Genomic DNA, 27,128 nt, shown 5'->3' with positions numbered 1-27,128 from the left:
TCAGTCAATCGCCAGCGTTAAGGCAGCCCTCAGCCCCTCACCCAGACTGGCCAGGCACCCCAGTGGGGACCCCCACCCTGAAGGGTGTGTGACCAGCTGCAAACAGCCATCATCCCCTCATCCAGGCTGGCCAGGCACCCCAGTGGGGACCACCACCCTGATCCAGGACACCCTTCAGGGCAAACCAGCCTGCCCCCAGGCCTCTATCCTATATAGTAAAAGGGTAATATGCCTCCCAGCACCGGGATCAGCGGAGCAGCGAGGCCTCCTGGCACCGGATCAGCGTGACGGGGGGCAGCGCCCAAACCCCCTGATCGCCCTGTGGCTCTGTGTGTGACAGGGTGCGGCGTCCCAACCCCCTGATCGGCCCTGCTCTGTGTGTGACAGAGTAGAGCCATAACCTCCCCATCAGCCCTGCCCTGAATGTGACAGTGGCAGTGCCCCAACCCCCTGATCGGCCCTGCTCTGTGGGTGATAGAGGGCAGCGCCCCAACCCCCCCCCCCAATCCCCCACAGGCCCTGCTCTGAGTGTGACAGGGTAGAGCCATAACCTCCACATTAGCCCTGCCCTGAGTGTGACAGTGGCAATGCCCCAACCCCGATTGGCCCTGCTCTGTGGGTGATAGAGGGCAGCACCCCAACCCCCTGATCAGCCCTGCTCTGTGTGTGAAAGGGGGCGGTGCCCTAACTCCCCTATCAGCCCTACTCTGTGAGTGACAGGGGGAGCTCCCCAATCTCCTGATGGGCCCTGCTCTGTGCATGACAGGGGGCAGCGCCCAACCCCGATTGTCCCTGCTCTGTGCGTGACAGGGGGTGGCGCCGCAACCTCCCCATCGATTCTGCCTTGAGTGTGAGAGGGGGTGGCGCCCCAACTCCCCAATCAGCCCTGCTCTAAGCCCGACCAGGGGCTGCACCTAGGGATTGGGCCTGCCCTCTGCCACCCGGGGGCAGGCCTAAGCCAGCAGGTCGTTATCTCCCGAGGGATCCCAGACTGCGACAGGGCACAGGCCGGGCTGAGAGACTCCCCCTTCACCCCCCAAGTGCACAAATTTTTGTGCACCGGGCCTCTAGTCTACACTAATAAAAGAGAAACATGGTAATTAGTGTATGACCCCTACCCTTCCCATTGGCTAATAAGGGAGATATGCAAATTAACTGTCAGCCAAGATGGCAGCAGGCAGCCAGGCAGCTGATGCGAACAGGGAGGCTTGCTTCCTTCAGTGACAGAGGACTCCAACGTTCCCTGCCTGCCTTGCTGGAGTCGCAATATTGTTTCGAATACAGAAAACAAAGGCCAGAAACCTGCTTTCAGCCGAGCCTCAGAGAGAAAGCCGGCTCTCAGCTCCAGTGACAGCCATAGAAGGTAAATAAATGCCAGAATAAAAAAAAAAAGAAAAAAAGGAGAGGTTTGGAGCTTTAGTCGCCCGCCAGCCTGAAAACGGCCCTCAGCCCCTCACCCAGACTGGCCAGGCACCCCAGTGGGGACCCCCACCCTGAAGCAACAAGATGGCGGCTAATTTGCATACTGAAGGCAGGCGGCAGCAGGCAAGGCTGTCGGCGGTCTGGGACCCAGATCTGTGACCCTGCCGGGCAGGATCAGCGGAGCCGCGAGGCTTCCCTGCACCGGGATCAGCGTGACAGGGGGCAGCGCCCAAACGCCCTGATTGCCCTGCGGCTCTGTGTGTGACAGGGGGCGGCGCCCCAACCCCCTGATCAGCCCTGCTCTGTGTGTGACAGGGTGCGGCGCCCCAACTCCCCCCCCCCCCCCACGGGCCCTGCTCTGTGTGTGACAGGGGGCGGTGCCCCAACTCCCCTATTGGCCCTACTCTGTGCGTGACAGGGGGGAGCTCCTCAACCCCCTGATTGGCCCTGCTCTGTGTGTGACGGGGGGGAGCTCCTCAACCCCCTGATCGGCCCTGCTCGTGTGTGACAGGGGAAGCTCCTCAACCCCCTGATCAGCCCTGCTCTGAGCGTGACAGCAGGGAGTGCCCCAAACCCCTGATCGATCCTGCTCTGTGTGTGACAGGGTACGGAGCCCAACCCCCATGATGGGCCCTGCTCTGTGCATGACAGGGGGCAGCGCCCCAACCCCCTGATGGGCCCTGCTCTGTGCGTGGCAGGGGGCAGCGCCCCAACCCCCTGATGGGCCCTGCTCTGTGAGTGACAGGGGGCAGCGCCCCAACCCCCTGATTGGCCCTGCTCTGTGAGTGACAGGGGCAGCGCCCCAACCCTCTGATCGGCCCTGCTCTGTACGTGACAGGGGGTGGCGCCACAGCCTCCCCATCGACCCTGCCTTGAGTGTGACAGGAGGTGGTGCCCCAACCCCCCAATTGGCCGTACCCTGAGCGTGACTAGGTGTGGCATCACAACCTCCCGATCAGCCCTGCTCTGTGCATGACAGGGGGCAGCGCCCCAACTCCCCAATCGGCCCTGCTCTGAGCCTGACTAGGGGCTGCACCTAGGGATTGGGCCTGCCCTCTGCCACCCAGGAGCAGGCCTAAGCCAGCAGGTCGTTATCTCCGGAAGGGTCCCAGACTGCAAGAGGGCACAGGCCTGGCTGAGGGCCCCCCCGCCCCCAGCGCACAAATTTTTGTGCACCGGGCCTCTAGTCTATATATAAAAGGCTAATATACAAAGTGTCCCCTCGGGAGTTCAACCAGGAGTTTGATCACTCGCTGACATGTGCTCACCACCATGGGGTGGCACACAATGACGGAAAATCCCAGCTGGCAGCCAGAAGGAAGGCCCTGGCTGGCAGCCGGAAGGCTCCGATCAGCCCTGATCGCTGGCCAGGCCTAGGGACCCTATCCGTGCACGAATTTCGTGCATCGGGCCTCTAGTCTTGATATAGGCATTAGACTATTCTTCCAACTGGGAAAGAGGGCAAATGTAAACTGATTTTAAAAGTTTAAAATATGAAGGTATTGAAGATATTGAATGAATTTAGGACAAATTCAGTACTAGAAAATACCCATACACTAGGCAAAAACAAAATATTACAGTTAATTCTTTCAGAATAAATGGTTGCCTCACAAGTCATCATGAAAGAAACCGATATAGATATTTAAAGTATTTTATGTTACCAAGTAAAACACACATACACACAGTAATATTTCTCATGAAAACTAGTGTCTAAGAAATGAGAAAATAACTCCGTTACAATTATTGTAATTAAGACCAAAGTATAGTTCCATACATCTCTCCAAGGAAATAAAATCCCAAAGAACATATAGTGTGGTAACTGGGATTGCTAGGATAAAACAATGATAATTCATAAGAAAAACGACTTTGCTCATTTAAAAAGGAAATGTTCCATCCTGATATATGAAATTATTCCCCAATATTATCTGGAAAAGACAAGAGCATAAAGGTAGAAAAGCACAGGATTTGGAATAAAAAAGACGTGTTTTTGTCCTATCCTGCGTAATCACAAAGTTGTTATTTGACCATCTCATTGACTCTCTCTGGGAATTCAGATTCCTTAGCAGTTATTACACTTTATAAACATGATCTCTAGGGTTGTTACTCAGATTAAATGACATAATACATATGTACAAACACTCTATGCCCTATAAAATGCTATATAAATGCTACATGTATATCATCATTATTACTACTTAAAAATGAGCAATGCAAGGTATGTGTGTTTATAAAGCTTAATCCAAGACCTGTTCTCTGCTATGCCTTTTTCAACTCTCCTAAAAGGTAATTAATTACATAGCATAAGTACTATGCAAATGAGATACCAATTGCTGCCCCAGCACTTACTTCATAGAGCCATGTACCTACCATATCTTGAATCGCCCAATTTATTCAAATTGAAGAATTTCTTTCCTGGTTGTGCAGGATCCAAAGGCTCAGCGAGGTGTGCAAATGGGTTGCTCATGGTTCCTGATGGCTCTGTGTCCCTGAAAAGGAACAAGGACATTTAATTTCTACTCTCAAAGCTGGACCTCATTTATTTTGAGGAGTGTTTGCTTTGTATAACAATTATGGTACATATTTACTTCAAGAAATCATTATCTTTTCAGACAGGGAGGTGGAATATAAATGAATATAAGAATGATCTTAGCAAATAAAATGGGTTTCTGTGAAGCTATTGTGAAACCCAGCATTCACCTCTAAGAGAGCATAAAATCCCAAATTTCTTTTGTCTTCTTTCTACAATTTTCCAACATTTTGCCACTGATAAGAAATAGTAAGAAGTGAAATGAAGGAAGTAAGTCATGGTAAATCCTGAATATCTGAACAGACCTTTGAGCTGGACCGTGACTTGCTTGACAGGAGGTAAGAGGTCCATAGCAGGTGACATTATGCAACTGTATAAAACTTGGACTTTGGAAATGGGGATTTAAAAGCTGCTGCTTTCTGTTGTCAGTCTCTACAGCAATGTAAGTAAATGATAAACATGTTGGTCAGAAGTGTTTCTGACTCAGTTTTGTATCTGACAACAGTGGAGTGTTCACATCAGGGAATCTTTAAGGTAATATTGTGGTGGCATCAAGGCCCAAACTTCCAAGTTAGGTTTTTTTGTTTTGTTTTGTTTTGTTTTTAATATATTTTATTGATTTTTTACAGAGAGGAAGGGAGAGGGATAGAGAGTTAGAAACATCGATGAGACAGAAACATCGACCAGCCGCCTCCTGCACATCTCCTACTGGGGATGTGCCCGCAACCAAGGTACATGGCCTTGACCGGAATCGAACCTGGGACCTTTCAGTCCACAGGCCGACGCTCTATCCACTGAGCCAAACCGGTTTGGCTAGGTTTGCAGGGGACCCTCTACCCAGCTCTGGGCAGAACTTCTCTTTTTATAAATTATAAGCAGTGAACAGGGAGGACATTTTTCGTGGCCTCCACACACATAAACAGCAATTTCAAATCATATATGTACAACTTAGAGCAGAACACTATGGGGTGGGCGACAGACACCTGCTCTGTATTCCTACCCCTTGGGCAAAAACTCTTTAATGAATCCATTCCCCAACAGTCTTAATTTTAAGATAAGAACAGTAACATTGGAGACCAAGATGGCGGCATAGGTAAACACCTGGGATTGCTGCAGCAAACAACCACTTCGAAAATACAACTAAAAGATGGAACGGCTGGCTGAGGAGAGACTCTTCAACTAGAAGGAAAGAAAACAGCATATCGAGGCTCAGAGGAGGCGCAGTGTGGAAAATATGAAGGTATCGAGGTGCGCGCGCAAAGCGGGCTGGTGGCTGAGGGCGCGGTTGTCGTTTTCAATCAGGAGGAAGTCTCAGACTCTGAGATCCAGATCTGGGCGAGTCTCTAGGGACTCAGACTCAAACGGGAGAAGCGGGATTGTCTGGCATCAGTTGAAACGTGAGGGCAGCTTTTCTCTCCGAGGTTTGCAGCCGTTGCTGGGGTTCTGAGAAGCAGAACTTCTGGGAACGGGACGGAGAGCAGCCATAACTGCACCCTCTGCCCACCCTGTTGATCCCATTCGATCTGCCCCGCCCAAGCCCTGCACAGAGCCATTTGCCGGATCGCCTCAGGCAAAGGCTAGATTAGCACCTCTCCAGAGGACAGAAGTTTTCCCGGGCAGACACAGCTGATTCTCACAGCCAGTCGGCCTGGTGGTCAAATCCCTCTAGTATTAACTACAACAATCAAGGCTCAACTAGAACAAGACTGCGCACAAAGACCACAAGAGGGTGCACCAAGAAAGCATAAAAAATGCGGAGACAAAAAAACGTGACAGAAATGGAGGATATAGAGCTAAAAAACGCAATTTTGAGGGCTTGCAATAATGTGCTAGAAGCAGCCAATAAACTTGATGAGAGCCTCATGAAAACTAATGAGACCCTCGATGCTATGATAAAGAACCAACTAGAAATTAAGCATACACTGACTGAAATAAAGAATATTATACAGACATCCAATAGCAGACCAGAGGAGCGCAAGAATCAAGTCAAAGATTTGAAATTCGAAGAAGCAAAAAACACCCAACCGGAAAAGCAAAATGAAAAAAGAATCCGAAAATACGAAGATAGTGTAAGGAGCCTCTGGGACAGCTTCAAGCGTACAAATATCAGAATTATAGGGGTGCCAGAAGATGAGAGACAGCAAGATATTGAAAACCTATTTGAAGAAATAATGGCAGAAAACTTCCCCCACCTGGTGAAAGAAATGGACTTACAGGTCCAAGAAGCGCAGAGATCCCCAAACAAAAGGAATCCAAAGAGGACCACATCAAGACACATCATAATTAAAATGCCAAGAGCAAAAGACAAAGAGAGAATCTTAAAAGCAGCAAGAGAAAGAGACTCAGTTACCTACAAGGGAATACCCATACGACTGTCAGCTGATTTCTCAACAGAAACTTTGCACGCCAGAAGGGAATGGCAAGAAATATTCAAAGTGATGGATTCCAAGAACCTACAACCAAGATTACTTTATCCAGCAAAGCTATCATTCAGAATTGAAGGTCAGATAAAGAGCTTCACAGATAAGGAAAAGCTAAAGAACTTCATCACCACTAAACCAGTATTATACGAAATGCTGAACAGTATCCTTTAAGAAGAGGAAGAAGAAAAAGGTAAAGATACAAATTGTGAACAACAAACATGCATCTATCAACAAGTGAATCTAAGAATCAAGTGAATAAATAATCTGATGTACAGAATGAACTGGTGATTATAATGAATCAGGGACATAGAAAGGGAATAGACTGACTATTCTTGGGGGGGGCAAGGGGAATGGGAGATGCGGGAAGAGACTGGACAAAAATCGTGCACCTATGGATGAGGACAGTGGGTAGGGAGTGAGGGCGGAGGGTGGGGCGGGAACTGGGAGGAGGGGAGCTATGGGGGGGGGGAAAAAAGAGGAACAAATGTAATCTGAACAATAAAGATTTAATAAATAAATAAATAAATAAAAACAAAAAAACAACAAAAAAAGAAAATCTTAAAAAAAAAAAAGAATAGTAACATTTCCCTAATTAATCCAAGATTTTCATGTGTAAATATTCAACTCAAATAATTTTGAGATGACTGATGTGGAATGATCAACATATTACTGTAAAATGAAAAAAAAAAACCCATGTATAGGAAACAATTGTTTATGGAGATAAAAAGTTACAAATGGGCCTCTTCTCCAGGGTCCCTATCTTCATCAAGACATAAAAGGGACTGGTTCCTCTAAGAGGGACAGAGGCCCCAAATCAGGTGGGGAAGGAGGGCTCAGTCTTACCGTATATCCTTTTGCATGGTTTGCAATTTTAACTGTGTACACATATAACTTCTGAAATAGGGCTTTGTACATCTACTGTGCTCAAAGCCCAGGACTAGTTAGTTCTGGGGAGGGGCGGCTGGTTGAGAAGCAGCCCTGCCTTCCTGGGGCCACCAGCACGGGGACAAGCCAGACACCTGACAGGGCAAGAGAAGCTGGAGGAAAGAGGGGGTTGTGCGCCAGCAACTCTGCTGGGAATGGCTTCCGTCCCCTGGTCCCATGTGGGGTTTGTAGGAGCCGCCATCTGTGGGGGGAGGAAAGGTATCTGCCTCAATTTGGGCCAAGCCACTTCCTTCTTTAGGAATTCTGGAACTGAAACTAAGAAAGGTCAGCAAGGGACAATGGAACATACTGGAACTGTGCTTATAAAAGTATGTGCCCTAGAATCTGCATAGCATTACCTGGGATCTTTCTTGTTAAAAAATGAGTATTTCTGAGTGTCCCTCCTGAGTTACCAAATCAGTCTTTAATCTCCCAAGTGTTTCGGACACATTTTCAGTTTGAGAATCACTGGCGGACACTGTGGAGTCAGGAGCTTACGCTTAGTTCAGGAGGCAGCGATGTACCAGGAAAGGTGGGTAAGTGTATGGAAAAGGGAGGGCCATGTTCATAGGAGAGAGGGGGTCACAACCCACATGCCTACATGGCCCAGGCAGGGAGCCTACACGGAGCGGGCAGCAGAGGGGCCGGGCAGCCTGGGCAGTGTGTGCCCGTCTAAGGGCGGCAGCCTCTTGGCTCCAGCCAAGGTCTGAGGTAGGACGGCTGGCCATCTGGATTTTCACATGCGCTCTCTTGACTTATAAATGTCGGTACGTAACGTTTTGTAAAGGACTGTGTGGCTGTGCACCATGATGGCCAACCAAACACGCCTGTGGGCCCTATTGGACTGCTGGTCCGTCCGCGACCTGTGTCCCGGCCTGCCCTGGCAGGTGCACTGGCCAGGAGGAATGGTGGGGTAACCAGGCAGGAAACTCACGTGAAGGTGAGATGGAACCTGGGCGGGCACTGGACGGCGGGCAGCTGGAATGGAAAAGCAGTGGATGGAGCAAAAGCTGAAGAGGCAAAAGGAGAGAAAACGGCGAAGTGAATGGGAATCTCAGGGAGGAGAAAAAATACAACTGAGCTCCGGGTGCCAAGGAGAGACTGGCTGTAGTGTTTGAGGAGAGAGCGCATTTAACATGAAGTGGAACACAAATGCAAGAGACTTGCTCTTTATCCCCACTAAATGCGGAGCCAGGCAGGAGGGTCAAAACCATATGGATACCTATGAGAAACAGGCTGGCTTGTCTCCAGGAGAAGTTTACAAACCCATGGGCTCAGAAACGGCTTAACCATTCCACTGACGGAATTCTGGACAATTTAAAAAGGCAATCATGCTGCTATCCCTCTGATCTGTCACTGATGCTGCTGCCCAGACTTAACTTTCCCACCCCGAAAACTAGCAGCTGAAATGGTAAGACTGTTGTTTTGCCTGCCTGGAGTTGCCTTAGCTTCTTTTCAGGCGTCACCCAGTACCTTGGTCTGCACCAGCCATTGTTACCTGTCCACGGGGGAGAAAGCAGCAGCTGTGTTTTGGCAAACCGCCCCCTGTTGGGATCCAGCCCCAGCAGGTCCAGGGGTCCCCAAAGGGTGGATGGAGTTGGCGAAGAAGGAATGACACGAAGACAGCCTTCAGTTGATCAGCAGCCTAGTCAGGACCTCTAGCCAGGATCTCCAGCCAAAGTTCTGGTCAGAGTTCTGGTTAGGAACTGATGAGGATCTGATGTTTATTGTCTTGTTACATCCATATTTATACCAGCCGATTTTAATCCTGTCAATTTCTATTACAAAGGTTAGGGCGTTCCTTATCTCCCATTCCAGGGAGTAATGATTATGTAGCTTAACTACCCGCCTGGCACTTAATTAAGGGGTTGTATCCCCTCCCTAACCTCAGGGAAAAATCCCTACCTGGGGAAACCTTTCTCGGAGAGGTGACCTTGGTTAAAACACAGCGCCAAGAAGGTGAGCAAACATTAAGAACAGTATGCCATATACGCCAGGTCCCTTGAAACATATGCTGTGCAGATGTTTCTTCCCTGCAGCGACTGTGTCAAGCAGCAAGGATGGATCGGCTTCCGGCAGCCACCCCCCCCCCCCCCCCCAATGGATTTGCTTGGAAGCTGGGAAACGACCCCTCCACATGAGCCGAGAGAGCTCTGGAAATCAGAGCCACTCCAAGGTTCCACTCACCCTATGACCCTTGTCTCGAATCCCCTTCCAGGAGTCCCCAGTGCTTAGCAATCCCCAGAGAAAGCCAACACACAACAGCGCTCCAAGGAGGCTCGGAGGGAGAAGACCTTTGCTTGGGAACCGTCAGATGCAGAGTAGAATCTAGTGCTCCTCGGCCTCCTCCCCTGCCCAGAACCCTCCCCTAGCCCAAACTTGAGTAATACCAGCTCTTGCTGACTCCTACACTGTCCCAAGATTGGGGTTTAGTCTAGGAACCCTACCAACTGGCCAGGGAGCCTGCCTGCTTTCCACATTCACATTAAGCACAGATCCGGTTTCACTCCCTTTCTTTTCTTATCTCCCATCCTCCTCTGCTCCGCTTTGTCCTACATTTTTCAGTTTTACCTACTCCCCCTTCAATCTCATAAAAGAGAGAGTCCATGTGAATTTTTTAGGAGAGGGTGGTGTGTTACCCTATCCTTTTGGAAGGGGGAGAGTTAGAAGGCATGGAGATATGTTTGGGTTGCTGCCTTTTCTGTTCTGCAGAATGAGATGGCAGGGCCTGAAGGGAAAGGGAAAAAAGGAAAAAGGAAGAGGAAAGGAGAGCTGAGGAAATGGCATCTTCTCAGCTTGGAGGTTGGAGCTCATTCTGGACCTGTCCTTCCTGAACAGCTGCCTTCAGATGCTGGACTGATGACCAGACAGTCACGGGGGACAGGCGAACAGTTCTTCTATGAAAGGAATCCAAAAAGAGACACATGCCCTGCATCGCAACCCTTCACCATATCTAGTTCACCTTCGAAAGTCAAGACAATTGACAGCTGGTCGAGAAACAGTGCGTTTCAAAGCTAAGCCTTCCTGAAATTCCAGCTAGGTGACTGATAAAATATCATGACCATCACAGGTACATTTTGTGCCTGGAAGAGTGGGTATGGGGAAGAGAGTGTCAAACACCAGACTTTTAAGTTAAATCATGGAAAATATTAAATATCAGGCACAGGGAGGCAGATCTGAGATACTTAACAAATGAACCATGCTCCCAGCAAAAAGGTGGAGAGAGTCCAGAGCTGGGTTCCTCCCCGACTACATCCAGTCTTGAAGCCAACTGACCTTTGACCTGCAGAGACACCTTCACCTGTGCATAGTGGATAGGCATTAACCTAGCCGTGGGCAAACTACGGCCCGTTTGAAATGAATAAAACTAAAAAAAAAAAAAAAAAAAAAAAAGACCGTACCCTTTTATGTAATGATGTTTACTTTGAATTTATATTAGTTCACACAAACACTCCATCCATGCTTTTGTTCCTGCCCTCTGGTCCAGTTTAAGAACCCATTGTGGCCCTTGAGTCAAAAAGTTTGCCCACCCCTGCATTAACCCATCAGCCACCCTAGGGATTTGCTGACTTCGGAGGATAAGGATGTGTTAGCGGGAATCAGAGAATGTTGTCTTCTGCAGAGATTCCCCTGACGAGGAAAGCCAGGTCCTGAGGAGAGTGGCTGCCTGGGGTCACAGGAATATGGAAGAAATTAGAACTTACTTTCCCTCCAATGAAATACAACTTTCCGGCAGGGAAAACAACAACATAAAATCCTTTATAAGTGGAGTTGAGAATGTACTACGTAGGCATATCACAGTCCTCTGGCACTTTTAGTCCTATAATCATTTACTGAACCTTCCATGGGGTTCAGAATTCCAGAGAACTGACTGATAGCTAAGCTCTGGGAAAACAACTTAAGGTTAAGTTTTGCCAGTCTGCCCGGAGTGAACAGTTTATTCCCAAGAATAAGGGCAAATCAACTTTATCAATATAAACATCAAACATACAACTCCTTACTCAGATTCAACATAAGACATGTGAGCTCAGACTCACACTTAGTGATAGTAAGTGACATAAAAAGTTACAGAAAAGATATATATATACTAGAATCAAGTTTAAGTTTAAAAACCTTCAAAACTCTTAGTATATATTCATTCACACACATACAACACTGTATTGAAAATGAGTACAACAAAGAAAGATTAAAGTTAACATTGATTATCCCTAAGTAGAAGAATATATTGAATAAGGGGGAGGGGCTTTAACTTTTTATGTTATATACCGCTGAATATAACCCAAATTATATTTTCCATAAGCATGGATTCATTTACTAATTACTAGTTTAAAAGCTGAAGCAACCATTTTCAATTTTCACATAAATATCTTCAGAGGATATTTCACACAGGAAGGCATAGTCCAGTGATGGCGAACCTTTTGAGCTCAGCGTGTCAGCATTTTGAAAAACCCTAACTTAACTCTGGTGCCGTGTCGCATATAGAAATTTTTTGATATTTGCAACCATAGTAAAACAAAGACTTATATTTTTGAGATCTATTTTATATATTTAAATGCCATTTAATAAACAAAAATCAACCAAAAAAATGACACGCGTGTCATAGGTTCGCCATCACTGGCATAGTCTCTATAAAATGAGAATTTGACAGCTATGTCTTTTGAAAAGAAGATAAAACAGTCCACAACGTTTCTGGAACTACAATATGTAGTTCTTTCTTTAATAATGTCTGATGAGGATTTCTTTAAAAGTAAACTTGTGACTATGACTTTTTAGATAAACCCACCTTACTCCCCAAAACGTGTCCTCCATTATCCACCAACGCAGTGAAGTGGCTCATGTTTAACTTTAGATGGACAACTCCATACTCATACAAGTCGATCCAAGCTGCACCCCTTCCTCTCACCCTAGCCCCACCCACTCTCCTTCCTATGGAATCCTAGCGGGTATCAAGCTTGTTGTTGAACCCCATCTTGGTAGGTGGTGATAACTTTTAAAATATTACACTGAGAAATAGATGCTCATTGCAGAAATGTTAAAAAATACAGGTGAACAAAAAAAAAAGTCAATCTGTATTATGGTTTCATTTAACATGATTTTAAAATGTATTTGAATTTCTTAACAAAATGGATCAGACTTCACATTGTTCTGTAAATTGCTTTTCTTACTCAGCAATAGACCACAAACATCTTTACAGGGCAATCATATGATACTTTATAAACTTCACATTGTTCTGTAAATTGCTTTTCTCACTCAGCAATAGACCACAAACAACTTTATAGGGCAATCATATGATATTTAATATCACTTTTAACTATACCATAAAAATCAGTCATTCAGATATATAACAATTTATTTACATCCTTAATAAAGTACACATGCTCCTCAATTTATGTTGGGGTTATATCCTGATAAAATCATTGTAAGTTGAAAAAATCCTAAGTCGAAAATGCACTTAATATATCTAACCTACTGAATAACATAGCTTAGCCAGGCCTACAGAACATGCTCAGAACACACAAACTCGCCTACTTGGGCAAAATCATCACACTACTGCTGCCCCGCATCATGGGACAGTAGCATATTGCCTACTGCTAGCTAAGGAAAAGATCGAAATTAAAAATTCAAAGTACAGTTTCTACTGAATGTGTATGGCTTTCGCACCATCATAAGCTGGGGACCATCTGTACGTAGGTTGTTTCCAAATATTTACATTCAAACAATGCTACAACCTCTGCATACATTTCTTTGAATAGGTTCTTAATCCATTTCCTTAAAATAAACTCTGAGCTTTCAGTTCCTAGAAGTAGGACCGCGGGAGAGAGGCTCTGCCCATCTCCACCTGTCACACGGCACCAGGGTGCCGGGGAAGGCTGTTCCAGGTTTGTGACCCTTGTCTGAAGCAGTGAATGGAGTTGCCTAAACCAGGCAACATAATTTTCGTTTTTACCATTCGCCAAATTGAGGGATTAAAAAGCTAATCTTGGGTATTTCTTGACTTGCTAGTGAAGATGAATACTTTTCCATCTGTCTGTCAGACATCTGAATTTCTTCCTTCGTAAACTGCATGTCTGCCAGACAGGCCACACTGAGTGACACTGAGATGGCCTCTGATGACCAAATGTTCTCATCTCGGACAGGACCTGACTGGGCTAACAACGTGGATGAGACTCTAACCCTGGAGAAGCAAGGGCTGCCCTTGGCCTCTCTCTGATCTTCAGGCTTGCAGTCTACAAGATTCCCCTGCACATGGAGGGTAGGCCCTACAACCCGATGTTCCATTTCAGCCCATGCTCGGGTGTATTGAGAACCTGGATGGGCAGAGCAAGGGAAGTGGTCAATTAGCTGAAGTCATGGACAAAATCCCTCTGTGATCAGTAGTAGGCTTTGCCATCTGTAACCCAAACTGAATGTCCAAGCCCAGGCAGCAATCTTGCCCGTGGGCCTCCGGAGGGAGCCTGAGTACAGCATACGGGCGGAACACTGCTACACCATCACCTCGCTAGGAGACCATCTCAGACCCTACACCCAGGCCACGGTGAACGCCACACTGTGATGCGAGTTGGCACAGCCAAATCTGTAGAGACGTTTGGAACACTCGACTGACTTTAGCCAAACTCCAGTGATCAGATAAAATAAGATTCACTTCTTCAGATCATTTCCTGCCTTTGGAGAATGTAAGTCCATGACTTAGCTGCCTCTGCTGTGAGTTGGATCCTCTTATGTTGCCCAAGGACATAGAGAGGCATAGAGATGAGTGGGCCCTGCAGCCAACCCAAGGCTTTCCATGCACCTGTGGGAAGGAGCAGAGGAGAGGAGGAACCCTGAGCAGCAGGACGCCAGTCAGCAAGGGGTGGGAGGATAGAGCTAACTCGGGGTGGGGGGGAGTACAGGGAGGGGCTTAGGGGGTACACAGTGTGCATAGGTGTCAGTTTCCAGGAAAGTGGATTTTTAAAATGTATGCAAACAACAAAAAGAGTTCCTTCTGTATTTCATGTGGTTTACCTGCCTCTCTTCCTCTCTTCTCACTTTCCTAAAAACACCCACCTGAATTATCACGGCTTCCAACTCCAAAGGCAAATATCACTACATCTCTAGAGTTCAATTCAGTTCACTATAAAAATTAGATATGTTGCTTTTTCTGTTTGTTTGTTTAAAGAGAAATTAATTGGTCCCACTCCTAAATGGACGGTCATGTATGCGAATGTCATTCTACTTATAAACAACTTTTTGACCAAAGTGAGATTCCAAGGATGTCTATGTGAGCATAAACAAGACTGAGGTCAGGACCGTTCAGGCCAGCAAACCACCACGGCCTGTTAACTTGGTTCTCTCGCCAAGCGAGGAGCGAGAAATCACTTGTTTGCAGATGCATCTAGGAAACTGGAGTAGCCCAAGTATCTCTGAATTTTTCCAGAGACCAGATTGCCTCTTTGATCCTCTTAGAATCATAAAAAGTAATTTAAAAAAACAAAAACAAAACAAAAATCTCTTGAATGTGGTACTTGTAATAGAAAGAATTTTGCAAGAGAAGTGATAAGAGCCATTGCCTGTTTTGGTAGAGAATGAAAGAGAGAAAAAGTAGTGCAGAAGGAGGGAGCTGGAGAAAGAAATGGCTTTATAACAGTAAAACCAAATCCACCAACTTGGTTTTCTTTTCTATTTACATGCAAGGTGCACTTTACACTTTAAAAAATGAACATGAGTCTGCCTTCTGTATCAGAAAGCTTTGCCATCACACAACGACTTGTCTCTTTTTGCTAAATTTTTTAAGTTAATCTGTTTTCTACTTGACGATCAACCAGAATGCTCCACCTATATTCCTAGGTCTTTTCAAGAGTAATAACAGCTTTTAAATGATTCCATTTCATTTCAGATAAGCCACATTACCTTCTGTGTCTCGGTTTCCTAATCTATAACATAAGGTTAGTCAATGATCTAAAAAGGCCCTACCAAGTGAAAAAAAACCTGACTTATTCATTCACTCATTTATTCAACACATATTTATAGTATCCATATGCCACAAACTGTTTTAGGCAGTAGGGATACACCCAGGAACAAAACTGACAAAGTTCCTGCCCTCATGGTGCTCCCACTTTAGTGGAGGGAGAAGGACTAAACAAATACATAAATATACAAACTATGTCAGACAGTGAGCAGCTGTGTGGATAAAGCAGGGTGAGAGCAGTGGGGAGTGCTGGGGCCTTGAAGGATGTCAGGAGATTAAGGCAGGCCTCATTGACATGGAGCCACTCGAGCAGAGCCTTGAAGGAAGCGAGAGAACAAGTTACGTGCAATCTGGAGGAGGGGTAAGAACACGTGCAAAGGCCCTGAGGTAGGTCTGAGAAAGGCAAGAATGAGTACAGAAAAAGAGGACAAGAGGAGGGCAGAGCAGGCCACTCTAGCGATTTTGACTGAAGACAAACTACAGAGTACTCTCCTAGCTCTACCTTTGGTTTAAACTGTAGATTTCCAACATCTGAATTTGTTCAAGTTGGGTAAGAAACTAACTTGTCATATAAAGACTGCATTTAAAAAGTGGCTACTTCCTCAAATCTAACCTTTCTCTTTCTGAACCTCATTATTAAGTAACATTGGAAATTTCCAGGATGTATCCTAAAATGATCATGACTCACTCGGCAGACGTGCACAGCCACTGCCAAAGGCCAGGGTCAGGATTTGGGGGCCCAGGCCATGGCCACTGCGCTGCCTAAGCCAGCAGGCCCTGCTCTTCACTTTCTGGCCAGAAAGCAAAACGCCTGCCTCTTTGAGGCTCCCAAGTGCTAGGTGGCAACCAAGGCGGCACAATATCATACGCAATCCCCAAGGAGAAAGGCTAGCCCCACACATCCTTGAAGTTCATTTCATATCAACTGCATGACCACTAACTCAAAAGAATGAAATAGCGGGCGAATATAAGCAGAGTTTCCCCAAGAAGTCTTGGCGAACTTGAGAATTTATAATTCCAGCGATGCACTGAGAAAAGAAAGGCATCTTGGGGTCAGGAAACATTTGGCTGGGAAATAAAGGACGAAGCTGGACGGGCCTCCTCAGAACCAGGGGTCCTGACCCAGCCCGAGCTCTGCTCCCGACCTCCTTTCCTCGTGAAGGTCAGTGCTCAGCTTTCCTCGAACGTGGGTCCCCTGCCCTGCAGCAACCCCCATCACCAGTGCGGCTTCCAAATGGACATGTGAGAGACCCCAACCAAGGCCTATCACAGCCCAGTCCTGAGAGCAGGCGTAGGGGCAGGCGGCTGGGGTGTGTGAGAGCATCACAGAGCAGCGTAGTCGACACCCTTTCCTTATGAAAGCAGCCTGAAGCCCTCCAGCCTCCGAACTCATTTCCTAGATTCTTGAACTTGTCTAACTCAGATTTGAGAACGAGTGTCACCAGTAGAGGCTGGCTGCAGGGAGACCTTATCTCCATGGCTTCAGCCAGTTTCAGAAGGCATCTACCCCCACCCACCTCAGAACTGCTTGGACTCAAGAATGATGACTCACGATAGACAAGCTCCCAGAAGCTGGAGGCATAAACTCGTATGTTTATTGGTTTTCCGGAAGGAAGGCAGCTGCCGGCAGGACCCGATGCTCCTGGCTTCTGACCCGCCCTGGCTGGCCCCACAGCAGCGGGGCTGTGTGGTCAGGAGCTGAGACCGGAACCAGACTGCAGGCGTGCGGCAGGGAGAATGGAATGCAAAGCCAAGTCCACCGGCTCTAAGGCCCGGCTCTTACCCACTGTGCTCTGGTCCATCTCAGGGTACCCACCACACAGTGGCATGGTATCCACATGCAGAGGCCACTTCACTGGGTCTATGATGTGACAAGTAATAGAGTGGATTAGGCCATGACACATCTGGTGGCTGAACTGTTCAAGAGAAGGGCCAGGTGCAGGTTCATGAGCTTAATGAGGACATTTATGGACACCAGGACAAAGGGATAAAAGCCCCCTGTGCTTCGGTCACACACAGACTGGTCGGGAGGTAGTGACAGATGGAGGGTGACAAGCCTCCAGGGAGACCTTAACCTGCCTGGGAGGTGTGTGGAAGGCCTCCAGGACCTTCCAGAAGGACACAGCCAGCGGGAGGGAGTCAGGAAGAGAAACTGCAGACAGAAGACAGCACATGCGTGGGCCCCGGAGGTGGGCCCCGGTGGGAGTCCTACAGGGTGCACGCGGGGCAGGCCCGAGAGGAAAAGGAAGGCAGGGTCCACATCACGAGGGACTTCACAGACGGGTTCGGATTCATCCTGAAGACAAGGGTGCACAGTAAAGGGTCCTAAGCTGCAGTCTCCAAGACCAGAGATCAGCCTGGTGGTGGTGGGGACTGACTCAGGGCCAGGCGGCAGGGAGGCAGGCTACGGTGCTATTACAGTCACGTCAGGAAAAGGGAACAGAGGCTCTCGCTCTCTTATTTTTTTAAAAAAGATTTTTATTGATTTCAGAGAGGAAGGGAGAGAGATAGAAACATCCATGATGAGAGAGCATCACTGATTGGCTGCCTCCTGCCCGCCCCCCACTGGGGATCTGAGCCCACAACCCGGGGCATGTGCCCTTGACCGGAATCAAACCCAGGACCCTTTAGTCCCCAGGCCAACCCCTATCCACTGAGCCAAACCAGCTAAGGCCAGAGGCTCCCTTTTTGAGTTAGACAAGTTCAAGAATCCCAGGAAGAGTGAGGAAAGCAGGATGGACGCAGGGTGAGCACTGAAGACAGAGAGGTCTGGGAGAGCGCCTATGTCCCTCACTTGGGCACACTGGCAGGACCAATGACTAACATGGGAACCAGGATGTTGGGGTGGATTTGGGGTGACGACATCCAGCAGGCAGCTGCATACCTGGGCCTGGAGCTCAGGAGCTCTGGGCTGGGACGGAAAGCAGAAGAACAGCAGCAATCACCAGGCATTATGCCACGAGCGCCACATCATTCCACCGGCACTGGGCCCGACGGCATGTGCTGGGCGCCTGTGGGGTGCCAGGCACCTCACCCACATTGTGTAATATGGTCTCTCAGCAAGTGCGTGAGAAAGGCTTCGCCATCCCATTTTACTGAGGATCAGAGGGGTTCAGGAACTTGCCAAGGTCTAGTGGCTGGTACCTGGCCAAGCTGGCAGTCAGACCTAGGCCCCCTGGTGCCCGGGCTGCACAAGTGACAGCATTTTACAGTCACTCCTCACATAAGGACTCAAATTAGCCAAGTGGATTAAAAAAAATTAAATCTCACATTACAACAATCTTCAAACTCAAAGGTACACATGTGAGGGCTAGCTAGTCAACCTCTATTTCCCCTAAAATATCCTTAACTTTGGCAACATTTATATGATAGATAACTTCTAAAGGGTGGGTTGCTGTCACCAGTATAGGCATCACCAGCACAAATAAAGCAACTCACTCCTTACCTGAGCCAACAGGGGTTTTATAAAACATACCATCCTGAAGACTAACTGAGGCTGTGAGGCCCCACCACGATTACACAACTGTACTTTTGGTACGTCTGCCCTGGCGCAGCTCTTGCATAGAACAGACGGTCAGCAACGATTTTCACCCCTCCTCAACTGAAAAGTCAAACCTGGCGATTAGGTAGGAGGGCACTGTCTTACCCTGATGCAGCTTCTTTGTGAACGATGCCATGGCGTGAGCTGTGCTTTGTAATGTCACAATAATTGTCTTAAAAGAATGACGAGGATAAGGAATAATTAAGTGCTCCGTAAACACCTGCTTGAGCAAATCACACTATCCAAACACGGGCTTGCCCAGAGTCATCTTAGGTCAAGAACAGAATGAGACTCACACCAGCATTCATGCACTAGCCTTGCCAACTCATCAGAAGGTGGATAACTTTTAAAGCAAATACAAAAGCAGAACACCAGGAATCAGAAACGACTGGCTCAGAGAGTGTGATATCCCTTTAGTGCAGTGGTTCTCAACCTTCCTAATGCCGCGACCCTTTAATACAGTTCCTCATGTTGTGGTGACCCCCAATTTTATTGTTACAAATTGAACATAATTAAAGCATAGCGATTAATCACAAAAACAATAAGTAATTATATATGTATTTTCCGATGGTCTTAGGCGACCCCTGTGAAAGGGTCGTTCGACCCCCAAAGGGGTTGCGACCCACAGGTTGAGGGCCGCTGCTTTAGTAGTTCTATGGCAGTAAGGGACACGTACTTACCTCAAGAGCCTGGTATGTCTCCCAAAGACATATAATGCTCAGAAAGACAGTTCCCTGTCTCTGCATGTTTGCAACATAGAATCTCAAAGCCCTCTGGTTTCCAATCAACACCAAAACTCAGACTGCCATTTTCTGGAGGTAAGTATTCAAGATTCACTTACCTCCTTAAAGCTCAGCTACTTCTTTGCAGATTTAAGGTAACGATACCTGGCCTGCACTGCTCTGCCCAGCTCACAGTGGCTGCTGTATAACTAAACAAGGCAACAGAGGGAAGCACGGTGCATGCTGGGAACTCTATACCATTATTCATGAGATTGCTATCCACTTACTTCATGGGGCAGGGGGATTCTAAATACGGCCTATTTCTTTACTGAAGATTTAAATCTACATTTTAAAACACTATGGATACTCTGAAATCCAGCCAGAGCCACTCTTATCTACTGGGGGGAAAACATTATAACATCAGAAAACCTAAAGGCTCCAGACAGGTATTTGAAAAAATGGTAACAGACCAAATTGAAGTCTTTTCGTCACAATGCTTTAAAATGTTTTAAAATCCTCACAGGTGACATCAAATGTTTTTGGTGCTAGGTGGGATCTATGAATTTTTCTTTCAATGTGATGCATTTCTTTTATAATAAAAAATTTCCCACCCTAGCCGGTTTGGCTCAGTGGATAGGGCATCGGTCTGCAGACTGAAGGGTACCAGGTTTGATTCTGGTCAAGGGCTCATACTTTGGTTGCCAGCTCCTGGCCCTGGTCGGGGGCATATGAAACCAATCGATGTGTCTCTCTCACATCAGTGTTTCTCTCTGCCTCTCCCTCTCCTTTCCACTCTCCCTAAAAATCAATGGAAAAAAAGGTGAGGATTAAAAAAAAATTCCCTTCAATGAACTTGATTCAAATTAATGTAGCATCTATTCTTTAAGTGTCTCCTTTGCATTAAGCATTGCTAAGTAATACAGAAGACAAGGAAAACACTTCTTTGCTTCATACAAATAAATCTAACCAGGAGACTAAGATCAGCATACAAATCACTATAGTAGGATAAGGACCATAAGAAAGGTCCCTGAGAGACAGCTGGAATGAGGGGAGTAGAGAAAGGCTTTGCAGAGAAGTGGAGAAGGAGGGAGGGAAGACACATTTACACAGAAGAGTCAATGCCGCCCAGAGAGCGGGACAGCACAGCAAGTGCTCAAGGTCCACTCGGTGGTTTGAGCAGTGCTGACACTGGGGCAGAAGAGTGTAAAGATTTGGCTACAGCAGTTGTGCTAAAAAAACACAACAAAGAGGAATATTTTTTGTTCATTTATACAATTGAAAATGAAGATGTCAGAGAGAAAAAGAAGTGAGTATATATGAAACAAGATTGGCCAAATGTTAACGTTCCTATTGGTTGAGGCTGGAGGTATCTACTCTCCACTTCTTCGTATGTCTGACATTTTCCATTAAAAATGGCCAAAAAAGAAATGAAGGCCAGGCGATCTAGGGAGGGGGTCAGCTGATGGCTTCTCAGATGATGGTGTTTATAAAGAACTTTCCAACCTCGGGGTCAACTGGAGGGAGAGGGTGGACCGAGGTTGGAGCCCACGCCACGGGGAAGTTGACAGCACAGCGTGACGACGGCCTGGCAGCAGGCCTGTTTTCGGTTCCCCACGCCTGTCACTCGGCCCTTGGTCCCCCACTTCCCACTGGGGGGAAGGGAGCTGCAGGGGTCTGCTCCCAGGCAAGTGGGTGGTAAGTCCATCTAAGACAAATGAAGGCTACCGGGTTGTTCTCATACTAGGTGTACAGGTAACTATAGGGCGTATTTTTGGTCATGTCATATCAAATTTAACACTTTTTGAATACTTGTCATATCAAATTTAACACTTTTTGAATACTAGCTAGAAAATACTGATAAGCAAAGTGAAGACAATTTAAAGCCAGAACGCAGAGAAAAGCCCTCGGTGTGTGGCAGAGCCTTTGCCTCGGTCCACGTGTGTGCACACCCACACATACAGGCACATGCTTCCTCTCCTTGAAAAACAGGATCACAGGGAAATATTCTTGGGTAATATGTTTTTTAATTAAATTGTGCTTCTGGCTACTTCGTGAAATAGCATTTTACACCACCATTGTAAAGGCTGCATGATATAGTCCAGTAAAGAACACTTTAATCTGGGGCTTAAATCTAACAATGCTATTTAACGAAATATTCCGATCTGAGAGGGCTGTCGCTCAAGATTATCCTGAGTTAATATATGTCAGTACCACACACACTTGTTCAGAACCATGATGTGACAATTAACATGATTTTCTTTATTGGGGATTTTTACTAGAGAAATAACTATCTTCTTTTTTAAAATACAGGTTGTTGGGATTTTAGTGTTTCGTTTTGTTTTCAGGTTGTAAAAGCAATACACGAATGCTGCAGGGCAGGCACACATATGGTATAACAAAACGTAACAAGTCCACTGTCTTCTAGCATCCATTCCACACTAACTATAACTTTAATAGTTCAGTATATCTGTCTCCCAAACATCTATAAGGCAATTTTAAATAGATGGAATATGTAAGCACACACCCATATGACTTAGGTACATATATAAACGCACAAACGCCCATATACACATACATACACACAATGTACATTTACAGTGTATAACATATATACATATTATGAGATTTTTTTTTTGTTGTTTTCTTTTTTTAATCCTCACCCGAGAATATGCTTTTATAGACTTTTAGAGAGAAAGGAAGGCAGGAGGGGGGGAAAAGAGAGAGAGAGAAACATCAATCAGTTGCCTCCCATACACACGCGCCCTGAATGGGGATTGAACTCACATCCTAGGTATGTGCCCTGGCTGGGAATCGAACCCCTGCAACCTTTTGGTGTAGAGGATGATGCTCCAACCAATGGACAGCCAAAATCACACTGGGCTACGCTGCAGGTCCCTCTATCCCAGCATGTCCGAGACGGCTCCAGAGAGACAGCTGGGAACAAAGACACCCCTTCCCTCCTCCACCCATGGCTGTGTCCTCAAAACTTGAACATACTTGGCCTTCCTTTAAATAACCTACTATGGATTCTCCTTTGATTCCAAGTCCTTGGCAGTTGTCACTCTAGCCATGTCTATCTTGGAATATCAAGTCCCTAGTATTCATCCATAAAGTCCTAAAGAATTTCCTTTTCCATGAAACTACCTCCTTAAAGCATGGCTCCTGTTTCGACATTCTAGCACAGGGGTCAGCAAACTGAAGCTTAGCACCTGTTTTTATAAATAAAGTTTTATTGGAACTCAGCTGTGTCCATTCACTCACATATTGTCTCTGGCTGTTTTCACACTACAACAGCAGAGCTGAGTAGTTGCAACAGAGACAGGAGAGCCCATAGAGTGTAAAATGCTATCTGACTCTTTACAGAAATATGCTGACACATATTCTAGTGAAAACTCACTATTTTTTCCCCTACCAAAAATTTGGAGAACTTGAATCACGCACCCCACATCCAGTGTTTTTGTCCTGGGTAAAGAGTCTGTTTTCTATTAAAATACAGAGGAAAATCACCCCGCTCTGACAACAGCAACGGTGTGCTGGTAACCCTTTAACAACGTGCAGGGAGTGGGGGAGCCCTGACTTTAGAGCAGATTTCCGAGGTGCACATACACGGATGACGGCTTACTCCAAGCTAACACATGTGATGCCACTGACACGGAACTGGAAGAAATGCATACAAACACTAGTGCCAACCGGCTCCAGCAAAACCCTGGCTCCTCCAGACACCTGCCGTGTCCCAACCTGGGACATCGGTGGCCCAAGCCCTCACGTTAAAGACGAGGAGACTGAGGCCCCGAGAGAGAAAGTGCCTTGCCCAGGACTGGGCTGGTGACTGAGACCAGGCCGGAGCTCATTCCCCCGTAGAGTCCGGCTGCCTCACAGGGAGTGACTCCCTCCTTAAAAGGGTGGAGGAAGGAAGGCAAAGGAAGTTCTTGGCTAGGCGCGTGGCCATAAACGCTGGTTTTATTAGTGTCTTCACAGTTTGGGGCCTGTCTTTCTCAGCACCTGCCCTGAAGCACACACCTGGAAGGGGTACTGTTCCTCACCCGGGGCCATGTTTCCTGTGGACACTCTGTCTCAATGAGCCAGCAGTTCCCTGAGGGACCGCCAGACGGGAAGCTCCGGTAAGATGGGGCCGCATCTGTCTTTGCTCCTACTTTCCCCAGGATCCAGGGCAGAGCCGGCCACGGGCTGGGGCAAGGTAAGTGGGTCAATACATATCTTTATACCAAGAACAGAGCAGGTGCTCAGAGCTTAAATCCACTGGCTGCTCCCATCTGCGGGGAGTGTAAGTACAGATGCAACACGCCCGCGTGCCTGCAACATTCCCAAGGGAGCGAGCGGCTGCAGTGCGGAGCACAAGAGGCCTGTGGATGGAGGAGCGGAAGGAAGGACAGACTTAGAGAACTTGTCTAGGACATAAGTCACCTCTCGCTGAACTTGTGCTGACTGAACTTGACGTGGAGGAAATAACCAGAGAGGGATCCCACCTACCACACAGCAGGAAGGATGCAGGAAGGGCCCCTCACTGACACACCTCTGCATGTGGAAAGTGCCAGAGCACCGAGGCTGGGGAGTCAGTTTCCTACAAACTCAAGGCTATGCAACTGCAAGCAGAAATGAACACAGAGCAAAGGCAGACAAAAGCATGCACGCACTCCTGTTCTTGCGGAGATAACTTCTGGTCACAGTCACACAGACCCCCGCACACTCCACACAAGCTCCCAGGACCCCAGGTCCTGTCTGACGCGGACTGCTGCCACCTGGATGCAGACAGGCTGCTCTGCAGGCGCAGAAACAACCAAAGCCACCTGTGAGCCCTGCGGAGCCTTCCAGAGGCCAGCAGGGCTCATCGTCGCGTATGTGGGGCCCCAGCACTTGGTCCCAAATGGCAGAGGTTAACGCTGCCCATGGCATGGGCTGGCGCGTGCTCCAATCAGAGTAAGGACCGCAAACGAGAAGCAGGGCCCGTGGTTTAAGCCTCGGGAGCATCCCCCACACCAGTGGTTCTCAGGGTGTGGGGCGGAACCGGGCTGCCTAGGAGTCCACAGGTCAACACCCGTTTTGCAATAACACCAAGGGGCTGTTTGCTTTTTCACTCTCACGTTTTCAGGAGGACACACAGGGAGGTTTTCCAAGGCTACATGACACGTGATCTTGCAACAGACCGCATGCAGAAGCAGAGAGAAGAATCCAGCCGCCTACTATGAAACCTGACATCAAAGAGATTTGCAAAAATGTAACATGCCGCTCTTCTCAGTAACATTCTGTTTTGGACAACATGGCCACTTTCAGAAAAACATGGTAGGGTAACTATAACAGGACCACTATTATTTTAAAATAAAGTAAAAATTTCTGTTGTAGATGGTAAATATCGAAGGATATCCCACATAGACAAAAGCTCCTTAGTACGCTCCTATTTCAGAGTGGATGGGGGGTTTGAGTCTCCCCAGAAGTTTGAGAACTGCTGTCCCGGAGGCTGTGCCCCGCGGCTCTTACCCCCAGGCGCTCTGCAGGAAGGAAGACATGCCATTCTGCGTGCGGGCGGACTGAGGAAGCGGCCCCGCTCCCTGCTGCTCTCTGATCTACCAGGATGTGCTCCCCGCCAGCCCTTCCATCTGCCACCCAGGGGTGCTGTCCCCTCGGCCGTTTTCCTCCTGCCACTTGGTGTGGACTGCCGATCGGCCGGCACCACAGTGAGGGTTTCCCGGTCCGGCCAGCGCGGGCCCGGCGAGGCCTACCCGGGAGGCCCGCACACCCTCCTCGGAGTCAGGACTGCCCGCGCGGCCGGCACAGCCTGGGGAGGGCTCGCCAGCGAGGCCCGCGCCGCGGCGAGGGTTCCGGGCGGCGCGCACACCCAGGCACCGGGGCGAGGGGAGCCACTCCTGCCCCGACCCCTGCGCCCCGCGCGGCACGGGCTGGGGACAAGGTGAGGAGGTCAGTCCCCGGGGAGGACGAGTCCCCGATTCTCCCCTCGGCCTCCCGGACTCTCCCGCGCCGGACCGCCCAGCGCCGGAGTCGCGCTCGGGAACGTGGCCCGGACGCTGCGAAAGAGGCTCGCGCGGCTCCTCCCGGGACCGGGCGGCCGCGCTCCCGCCCGCGACGTCGGGCCGGCCGGGTCGGCACTCACCGGGACTGCACGGCGGGCTCGGGGGCCAGGCGGACACCACGCTGCTCCGGGGCCGCTCCAGGGCGCTGCGGGGCGCGCTTCCGCGAGCTGCACGGGTCCACCCGCTGCCACCGCCCCCGGGCCCCTCCCCGCGCCACCGGGCCGGCCGCCAGGGGGCGGGGAAGGGGCGGGGCCAGAGCGCGGCCGGGAGGGTCCGAGCGGGGCCGGGGGGCGGGGCGGAGTCTGCCCGGCTCCCCGCCCCGCCCCGCGGGAGGGACTTGGCCCCGGGAGGGGTAGCTGACCAGCGGCCTCCGCTGAGAACCCCACCCCCCGCCCCCACGTCCCTGGAGCCGGGTCCACTCGTGCGCGCCCAGGGCGACTTTAGCCACTTTGGGGCCTGGAGTGCGACTGCCAGGCTCGCGCTGGGCAGTGAGCCGAAGGGAGGGGGCAGAAATGCAGCTTTTAAAAAGGATTTGGCTGCAAGGCCACCCTGGGGCTCCATTATTGGCTGCTGGGTAGGTGTGATCTTCTCGCTCCTCCCCCGCCCCCCCCACCCCACCCCGCCTCTCTCTCTCTCACACACACACACACACACACGCCTTAATTCCATGCCAAGCGTGCCAAGTGGGCCTCGGGGTCATGCTGACATGATAGGAGACTGCAAGGTTTCCATGGTTACGAAAGCAAAGTTTCTAGGTGTGAATTTTTTAAAAACGTGTGGGAGCTCTTTATAACGCAGGCTGGGCCCCGGGAGAAGTGGCTGAGAGCGGCACTGGCCTTCTCCACGGGACCTGCTTTAGGGATGTTGGTTGGACCTTTGCCCTCTCAGGCAACTGTGAGTCCAACGAAGTGGTTAGGTCCTTGTGGATGAAAGGTGGTGAGGTTTTCCTGCCCAGTTAGATGGAAAGTTGTCGTTTTCTATGTTTATTTTCCATATTATTTTGTATTAGTTTCAGGCGAACAGCATAGTGGTTAGACAATGTAGTTTTCTGTAGTATCCTAATAAATCAGCGATAAGATGAATAACAGCTAATACGAATGCCAACTGCTACCAGTGACCATGCCCGGAGTCCACAGAGCCCTGTGGTTGGAGCTTTGCAGGTTATGTGCTTCCACTCTTCTGACTGCCCTATGCAGTGAGGAGTAGCACCCCATTTTGCAAATATGAAATGTCCCATAGCCGGGATGCAGCCCTCAGGCCACACTGTTTTCATCATGCTACACCAGAGTACAGCTATCCCCTAGTTACATTTAATTTTTCAACATAAAGGATTATATTTAATTTTGAAAGGGGATATTTCCTATATTAGAGAAGACTTCTCACCCAGTTTCTAAATTTCTTCCATTAACATTCATTGAATAAACTTTCCTTGAGTGTCCACTGTACGCCAGAGGTTCAGGAGTAACCCAGAAAAATAATACTAGAGCCCTCTCCATGGAAGTCAGGGAGAGCAGGGGGACAGCAGGAGGGGTGGAGGTGGGGAGGTAGGGAGAGAACATTTTCCAGCTAAATTTTGA

At 48.4% G+C, this 27,128-nt stretch overlaps 1 protein-coding gene across 2 annotated transcripts in view; it reads right to left on the bottom strand.

The window, feature by feature from the left end:
- The window catches only part of ACO1 (aconitase 1), a 68,339-nt gene extending 42,605 nt beyond the window's left edge, over positions 1 to 25,734 (bottom strand). Inside the window, exons 1-2 of one of the 2 annotated variants that reach the window (XM_070400834.1) lie at positions 25,632 to 25,734; positions 3,790 to 3,908 (exon numbers count right to left, since the gene is read on the bottom strand). In XM_070400834.1, the coding sequence (XP_070256935.1) occupies positions 3,790 to 3,886 (97 nt within the window). In that variant the 5' untranslated portion in view covers positions 3,887 to 3,908; positions 25,632 to 25,734. Of the gene's footprint in view, positions 1 to 3,789; positions 3,909 to 25,000; positions 25,095 to 25,631 lie in introns of those variants that run through there. The other variant, XM_070400833.1, reaches the window with a different exon arrangement.
- Between the last annotated feature and the right edge of the window lie 1,394 nt (positions 25,735 to 27,128).

The sequence above is a fragment of the Myotis yumanensis genome, unplaced genomic scaffold (genome assembly GCF_028538775.1).
Source record: "Myotis yumanensis isolate MYYU_CA2020_CCGP unplaced genomic scaffold, mMyoYum1.0.hap1 SCAF_21, whole genome shotgun sequence".
In the NCBI taxonomy this organism is placed as follows: domain Eukaryota; kingdom Metazoa; phylum Chordata; class Mammalia; order Chiroptera; family Vespertilionidae; genus Myotis; species Myotis yumanensis.
The sequence above is the reverse complement of the archived record's forward strand: the minus strand, read 5'-3'. Positions and strand labels throughout refer to the sequence as shown.